Source organism: Corythoichthys intestinalis, unplaced genomic scaffold (assembly GCF_030265065.1).
Source record: "Corythoichthys intestinalis isolate RoL2023-P3 unplaced genomic scaffold, ASM3026506v1 HiC_scaffold_23, whole genome shotgun sequence".
In the NCBI taxonomy this organism is placed as follows: Eukaryota; Metazoa; Chordata; class Actinopteri; order Syngnathiformes; family Syngnathidae; genus Corythoichthys; species Corythoichthys intestinalis.
In genome coordinates this window covers 2347235-2355868 of record NW_026651592.1, presented here as the reverse complement: position 1 = coordinate 2355868, position 8634 = coordinate 2347235, and the positions used below count along the sequence as shown (strand labels likewise).

The window sequence follows — 8634 nt, the reverse complement described above, 5'->3', positions numbered from 1 at the left end:
CGGTGGCATCTCTTCCACAACTGTTATTGTTATAATAAACAAATACAGTACTTATGGACAGTAAGTTGAATGTATATATCCGTCTTATCTTTCCATTCAAACAATAATTTACAGAAAAATATGGCATATTTTAGAGATGGTTTGAATTGCGATTAATTGCGATTGATTAGGATTAATTAATTTTTAAGCTGTGATTAACTCGATTAAAAATTTTAATCGTTTGACTGCCCCAATTTTTAATGTGATTAATTAAAATAATTAATTACCGCCCGTAACAAGATAATTTTGACAACCCTAGTAAAAACGTGTCGTGACTCAGAAAAGGTTGAAAAACACTGTCCTAAACCAGTTAACTGCCTTGACTTGTTGTAACTAGCTTGTTAGCGTTTGCTAACAGCATTGCAGCATGCTAGCATTTCTTCAAACACAAAGATGTTACTTAGAACATAAAATCAGTGTTTAGAATCAACATACACATTTTCATCTGGATTTTTTTTCAGAAGGTGTCAGTCTCCCCCAGGGCAGCTGTGGTTACAATAGAAGCTTACATCCACTGAGTGTGGAGTGAATGAATAATGCAATGGGGGGCGGGGCACTATGAGTGTCCTAAAAAGCACTCTATGAGAGTGAGGCGTTATTAGACTTGTATTAAATATGCTATTGCTCCAAGTCCAACTGTCCCCCTTACTTGCACATGCTCGAAGGGCCCCATGTTGCTTCTTGCCTGGGGCCCCCGGGGACCCTTGCTACGCCACTGTGCGTGTGTGTGTGCGTGTGTGTGTATATAATTTTATTATTTTAATTCAAATAGTTATCTTTGAATAGATTGTGAAATGTATCACCTGATGTGAATTCCTTAAAAGGGAGTGTTTGCTGTTCTTACTGTTTGCTTAGCAAAACAAAGTAGTCACCCAACTTTTATTGAGCTAAGGCATATTTCACACTAGAAAAAAAAAATCTCATGACACACCACCAACCAAAAATGCCTAAAGGTGATTACAAATACGTCTTTCCATCCAATGAAGATAATTCTTCCTGTCAGTACACGTCACTTGTGTGGTTAGGTGACCCAAAGACGGAGCTGTAACTGTCTTATTTTTCTCCATAGTCTTTATGTAGTCGTTCCTATTGTTTCTGTAGTGGTACAGACTATGCGCTGGTATTCCAACAAGCCACAGACAGATGTGCTCAAAGTCCACCTCCTCTACCGCCCCCTCACCCTATTGGCTGGCTTCGCTTTTGGGTTGTGAGGCCCAAATCTCCTCTTTCTTCTCCTGCAGTGCTTCTCCTGTTTGTTTGGTCTTTTTTTCTCCTCCATTTTTTGCACACAATGGCATCAGAGCACGACCGAGCTGTCTTGCAGGCTATTTTCAATCCTAACACCCCGTATGGCGACGTCCCTGGGCTGGACCTGGAGCAGGAATTAACGGATGATGGTGAGGCTACCCACATTGTAGTGATTGGGAGGTGGTAGAGTTAACTCTTGGTTACTAAAAAAAAATGCTGGCCATGTTCAATCTCTACATGTGATTTAGCTGGCATTTTAGTGTTTCTGTCTAAAACAGCACCTTTTTAAGCACTTTATCTCTCCCATGGCAGAAAGCTCCTTTGATGCAGACTTGCTGAGGCAAGTAAAAAACTTGGAGAGTCGTGGAGTCTCTGCGGCCGAGGCGGGGGACTTGCGGGAGGCCCTTGAGCTTTTCGACCAGGCCGTACAAATTCTGCCCCGGCGTGCGTCAGCTTACAACAACCGGGCTCAGACACTGCGACTCCAAGGAAACACGACAGGTAGAATAATTTGAGCGATGAACGGGCCCGTGTGACCCTGGGAGCGTTGGTGAGCTGTCAAACTTGCAGGATATTTTTGCAATATCAAATGGAAGAGGGGATTAAATTTTGGGGTAATGAGGTCAAAGGTCATAGAGGCCAGGAAATGAATTTTGTGATTACAGCAAATATAACCCTTTCATGTACAGATTATGATTTTTTTTTCTTAAGTTTATTTCCCTAAATTCATATTAGACAGATGTCTTAAACTTGCGGCCAGGGAACCAGTTGCGATATCTTATATTTCTTATACAGGTAGTCCGGGTTACAAACGAGTTCCGTTCCAACGCTAGCAACGTAAATTCTGTGTAAGTCTGAATTAACCATTTAAGAACCCCGAAATACTGCCTAAATTGCAAAATAACTATCCAAAAACATAGTATTATACGTATTATGTGTCATTGTACTGTCCTCGCCTCATAGGCGGGTCTACTATTCAGGCGAAGTGGGCGATGGCCTTAGGCCCCCAACTAGTAGAGGGCCCCTTGCCCCAACGATCAAGGGCTTGGGCCACCGGAACCAGCAGCACCCCCAACTATTCGTCATGTATAACTATGTCAGCATACCGACCAAACAAATAAAAAACAAAAAAGAAAGCCATTTGAATGCTGCATTTATATTATCTCTCCCCCACATACACACTACAATGGACTGTTCCTTGACGACGGACTGAGTATCAGTCGCTTAGCTTCATTTAGCGCCGTTTAGCTCTGTTTAGCATCGCTTAGCTGTTCGTTAGCTTCACTTAGCTCTCCCGCGTTTTTCACACCACTAAGCTTGCTATTTTTACAGCTCACTTGCTGCTTTGCACGTCGGCTATCGTTTATTTCGAACACATGAGCGAATGTGCTCTCCATGAAAGCCAAAGTGCAGTAAGGGAGAAGTTGAGAACAGGCCGCTAATGCCTCTTTAAACTTTCTTCTTCTTCACACCAAACATAAAATACACGACAGCACACCCTGTGGCGAAACAATGCGGGACAGCTCCAATAAGTCATACAATAACACTCAACAGCTGGTTAACAGCATTTGCTAATGAAAAAAACATTAAATCTATTACCACAAGCAATGACGAAGAATGTTTTTTTACGGCGTGTAAAGCTTACCTCTGGTGAACATTAAAAAAAAAAAAAAAAAAAGCAAGTCATGTTCGTCATATAAAAAACGATTTCTGGAGTTAATCCCACATACTTCAGAATTAATATTATAATATGTTGAGTAAATACTACATAATACAGATTCTACACTAAGAATAGCTTTCAAATGACACTCTTTATGACAAATATGATTGGCAATGAATAATTATTATAATTTTATACTACTATTATATATAGTAGTATACTATAATAGTGCTAGAATTTTTTTTTAAGAATTGTTTTGAATAATGTTGGAAAGGCAAAGTCAGTGTTCTGAATCTGTTTTTTTTTCCATTCTTTTGCACTAGTAAATGCTATCAGCATTTAACCTCATTGTTTATTTGTGATTAATTATTGTTATTTACATGATTATTTGTACTTTAATAAAGAATGTAAGTGTTCCAAAATGGTTTGTGAATTAATAAGCGTAAAAAAAAAAAAAAGAAAAATAATAGATTAGTCGACTAATCGTAAAACTAGTCGGCTGAATAATAAGGAGAAAATTTGTCGCTTAGGACAGCCCTAGTGTACCAGAATATATTTCCTCCACACCCTTCTCACCTTTCTAACCCCTGACCCATGAAGAGGGCCCCTGGATGTGTTCGCCTTAGGCCCCAAAATTGCCAAGTCCGCCACAGCTTGCCAAGATATCGGAGCAAAATCCTACCTAAGCTCCAAAATGACAATATCAGACGTCCGTGTGGTTTGCTGACTTTATTCAGGTGCTCATGACATCAAAACTTCCAGAATAAAACTAAAATAAAAATGAAATTAAATCAGCTTCATCTTCAATAACAGCAGTCCAAACTAGCTGCTGATACGGCAGTAAAAATCCACACAAACAATTAGCATGTATCAGTTAGCATCCGCACTTCATCAAAAACAATCGCATAAACTCGCCCCAAATCAAAATCTGTTGCCCTCTGCCCGAAAGCTGAAGATGGGTCGTCACTGGGTCTTTCAGCAAGACAGTGACCCTAAACATATGGCCTAATCGACACAGAAATGGTTCACCAGACACAAAATCAAGCTCCTCCCATGGCCATCTCAGTCCCCAGACCTTGTTTTGTTGGCAAAAGGGGGTTGTACAAAGTATTAACACCAGGGGTGCTAATAATTGTGACACACATTATTTGATGTCAAATAATTTTTTCTTTATGTGGGATTTTTTCCCCACTGAATGAAAGCACTTGTATTGAAGGTTGGATTTTTCTCTTTTTTCCCATTAAGGTCCCATATTATTTGAATAAAAAAATGTATATTAAAAGCTAAAAAACACATCTTTTTCAAGGGTGCCAATAATTATGGAGGGCACTGTATACAGGTGTTTGATTTACAAGCAACATGTATGTGCGCAGACTTTCTTTTCCCTTTCTCTCTCACTCGGCTGCGCGGCTTCTTCGTAGGAGCTGACACTACCCGCAAATACGCTCTTCCTCGTGTGGGCTTGCAATGAATGAAGCTAATAACTTTGAATAGATGTCCCCTGTAGTGTCCTTTGTCCCTGAAAGGGTTAGATAAAATTTCATTTTGCATGAGATCAAAGATAAGCGTGCCCATTCTACCAAATATACATATGCTTTGAATTTGCCGGAATCAGCTCTCCCAGGGTGCTCATCTAGTTATATACTGTACTGTATATTCATCCAATTTTATTCTGCCTTGAGGTGCTCTGGAGGACTTGGACCGTGCCATCTCCCTGAGCGAGGGCAGGGGTCGGACAGCCTGCCAAGCGTTAGTCCAACGGGGCCTCCTGCGTAGGCTAGCGAGCCAAGACGACAAGGCCCGGGAGGACTTCCAGAAGGCGGCAGCACTTGGCAACGAATTCGCCCGACAACAGGTGGTGCAGCTGAACCCGTACGCAGCACTTTGCAACAAGATGCTCTGCGAGGTCATCGGAAAGCTGCGTAACCCAGACATCGGCGAGACCAGACTGTAGTTGCAATCAATTGAGGTTTTATTTTTTTTCATCCTAGATGAACAGTGGGGAAAATATGTATTTAGTCAACCACTAATTGTGCAAGTTCTCCCACTTAAAATATTAGAGAGGCCTCTAATTGTCAACATGGGCAAACCTCAACCATGAGAGACAGAGCGTGGAAAAAACAAACAGAAAATCACATTTTTTGATTTTTAAAGAATTTATTTGCAAATCATGGTGGAAAATAAGTATTTGGTCAATACCAAAAGTTCATCTCAATACTTTGTTATGTACCCTTTGTTGGCAATAACGGAGGCCAAACGTTTTCTAAAACTATTCACAAGCTTTTCATACACTGTTGCTGGTATTTTGGCCCATTCCTCCATGCAGATCTCCTCTAGAGCAGTGATGTTTTGGGGCTGTTGTTGGGCAACACGGACTTTCAACTCCCTCAACATATTATCTATGGGGTTGAGATCTGGAGACTGGCTAGGCTCCACTCCAGGACCTTGAAATGCTTCTTACATGCCACTCCTTTGTTGCCCTGGCTGTGTGTTTGGGATCATTGTCATGCTGAAAGACCCAGCCACATCTCATCAATGCCCTTGCTGATGGAAGGAGATTTTTATTCAAAATCTCTCCATACATGGCCCCATTCATTCTTTCCTTTAAACAGATCAGTCGTCCTGGTCCCTTTGCAGAAAAACAGCCCCAAAGCATGATGTTTCCACCCCCATGCTTCACAGTGGGTATGGTGTTCTTCGGATGCAATTCAGTATTCTTTCTCCTCCAAACACGAGAACCTGTGTTTTTCTACCAAAAAGTTCTATTTGGGTTTCATCTGACCATAACACATTCTCCCAGTCCTCTTCTGGATCATCCAAATGCTCTCTAGCAAACCGCAGACGGGCCTGGACCTGTACATTCTTCAGCAGGGGGACACGTCTGGCAGTGTAAGATTTGAGTCCCTGGCGGCGCATTGTGTTACTGATGGTAGCCTTTGTTACTGTGATCCCAGCTAGGATTTTGCTCACCGTTCTTGTTATCATTTTGACGCCACGGGTTGAGATCTTGCATGGAGCCCCAGATAGAGGGAGATTATCAGTGGTCTTGTATGTCTTCCATTTTCTAATATTGCTCCAACAGTTGATTTCTTTACACCAAGTATTTTACCTATTGCAGATTCAGTCTTCCCAGCCTGGTGCAGGTCTACAATTTTGTCTCTGGTGTCCTTCGACAGCTCTTTGGTCTTGGCCATAGTGGAGTTTGGAGTGTGACGGACTGAGGTTGTTGTAGACAGGTGTCTTTTATACCGATAATGAGTTAAAACAGGTGCCAATAATACAGGTAACGACTGGAGCCTCGTTAGACCTCGTTAGAAGAAGTTAGACCTCTTTGAATGCCAGAAATATTGCTTGTTTGTAGGTGACCAAATACTTATTTTCCACTCTAATTTGGAAATAAATTCTTTAAAAATCAAAAAATGTGATTTTCTGTTTTTTTTTTTTCCACATTCTGTCTCTCATGGTTGAGGTTTACCCATGTTGACAATTACAGGCCTCGCTAATCTTTTCAAGTAGGAGAATTTGCACAATTGGTGGTTGACTAAATACTTATTTGCCCCACTGTATGATGGAAAATGTACATTGTTAAAAAAACAAAAAACAGGTTTTCTGTTGTTGTTGTTTGGTTGAACACTTGTACGTTTACTGGACTGAAGGATTTTAACAGCTACAATTTTCACTGTGATGAAGGCCAAGTGATTAACATTTGGCATACAACTAAGGCCTACAGAATATCATGTCTACATATGTAAAAAGCATGTTTCAAGTATAGTTAAATCTTTATTTAATTAGTATGATTAATCATGATTGTATTTTAAAAATATTTTTTGCAAATAAATACAATTAATAAAATGTTAATAAAAACAAAGTTAATATAATTAAATTGCATAAAATCAGAAATACACTCCAGTGAGGGGCCCCAATACAGGTAGTTCCCGGTTTACAAACGAGTTCCGTTCCTACGTTGGCAACATAACCCAGATTTCCGCGTAAATCAGAATTAACCTTTTAAGTACCCCTAAATCTCAAAATAACTATCCAAAAATATATAATATCGATCATTGTGCTGTCCTTGCCAATATGTTGGAGCCAATTTCTAGCTAGACAGTGACCCGAGCTCCGAAATGACGATGTCAGACATCTATGCGGTTTGCTGACTTCATTCAGCTGCTCATGAGATCAAAAATTGCAGAATGAAACTAAAATAAAAATGAAATTTAATCAGTTTCATTTTGAAGGAATCTGACTTTTATCCAGATTGCAGGAATCACACCAGCCAACCGAATTTATTTGAATTCGGCAGCAATCATACAGCACAGAGAGTACCAGACGAAGAGGCAAACTGGATCCAAGGTCACCATATCACAAGTCCACAAAAGATTCCCAAACGAAATGACAACGATTTGTTAAACATTCAGTCTCTTAAAGGCTCTGGTGAGGTGGGCTGTGGTCCGGAAGAAGGGTGTGTTTGAGTGTTATTTAGCATTATTGTCTGTTGTGGATTGGAAAGGAGAATTTGAGCGTTACTCTTGTGAGGGTAACGAGAGTGTGTGAGAAATGTGTGCGCAGGCTTGCAGCTGTATTCTTTCCCCTCTCTCTTTCACTCGGCCGCATGACTTCTACGTGGGAGCAAAAGCGCTTTTCCTCGTGTGTGTGCGTGCGCTCTTCTTTGTGTGTGCTAAAACATTTTTTTTTCGTGTGTATATGCGCTCTTACTTGTGTGTGGAAGTTGAAAGAATCCGACCTTCTCGCCAGATTTGCATTACAGTCCCTGACAAAAGTTTTGTCGCTTATCCATTTTGTAGAAACAATTGCTAATAATTTGACTTTTAATTATTCAATTGGTTTCAGAAATGACTCTTATGAAAGCTAAGACGCTCCCAAATGATGTTGAATGTACAAAAATATATTTGTTTCACTGAAAAAAGATTTATCATTTAATGAAGACATAAAGGTCAAATTTTGGCAAGACAAAAGTTTTGTCGCCTACAGAAAGTAGTGTGAAAATTGAACAAAAAATGTACTTCAAACACAAAAATATGTTACATAATATAAGCGAATTAAGTAGTGGTGCTGTGAGATCCAAATTTAATATTTTGTATGAGTTCCATGGGCGTCGGCAAGGATTCATACAATTTATTGATGAAGTCATCAGGAAATTCAGAGAGAGCAGTCTTGCATGCCTCCCAGAGTTCATCAACATTCTTGGGTTTCATCTTCCATGCTTCCTCTTTCATCCTACCCCCGACATGCTCAATGATGTTCATGTCTGGTGACTGGACTGGCCAGTCCTGGAGGATCTTGTTCTTCTTTGCCTTGAGGAACGTTGAAGTAGAGATTGAAGTATGCGATGGAGCACCATCCTGCTGCAGAATTTGTCCCTTTTTATGATTAGGAATGTAAAAGGCAGCTAAGATTTGTTGATATTTCAGACTACTTATATCTCAGGGTGCAGACAATTAAAAAACTGAGGCATTTGCCAAGGCCCACAGCCTGTCAAAAGGATGGACCGTGGAAATGTGGCAAAAGGTGGATTTTCAGATGAATCTTCCATTGAATTACACCACAGTCGCCGCAAATATTGCAGGAGACCTACTGGAGCCCGCATGGATCCAAGATTCACTCAGAAAACAGTGAAGTTTGGTGGTGGCAAAATCATGGTCTGGGGTTACATCCAATATGGGGGT

The 8634-nt window shown here is 40.5% G+C and overlaps 1 protein-coding gene across 1 annotated transcript; it reads left to right on the top strand.

The window, feature by feature from the left end:
• The first annotated feature begins 1182 nt into the window (after positions 1 to 1182).
• Positions 1183 to 7663, top strand: LOC130911183 (tetratricopeptide repeat protein 36-like). The gene is made up of 3 exons (XM_057828978.1): positions 1183 to 1436; positions 1600 to 1788; positions 4630 to 7663. Exons 1-3 carry the CDS (start codon positions 1331 to 1333, stop codon positions 4899 to 4901), a joined length of 567 nt encoding a protein of 188 aa, XP_057684961.1. The 5' UTR covers positions 1183 to 1330; the 3' UTR covers positions 4902 to 7663.
• The last annotated feature ends 971 nt before the right edge of the window (positions 7664 to 8634 follow it).

What these genes read in the sequence shown, in the direction of transcription:
- LOC130911183 (XM_057828978.1), top strand. Translation starts at nt 1,331, where the DNA reads ATGGCATCAGAGCACGACCGAGCTGTCTTGCAGGCTATTTTCAATCCT. An exon ending in GCAGGAATTAACGGATGATG is followed by an intron (nt 1,437 to 1,599) that starts GTGAGGCTACCC and finishes CTCCCATGGCAG; the next exon opens with AAAGCTCCTTTGATGCAGAC. An exon ending in ACTCCAAGGAAACACGACAG is followed by an intron (nt 1,789 to 4,629) that starts GTAGAATAATTT and finishes TTCTGCCTTGAG; the next exon opens with GTGCTCTGGAGGACTTGGAC.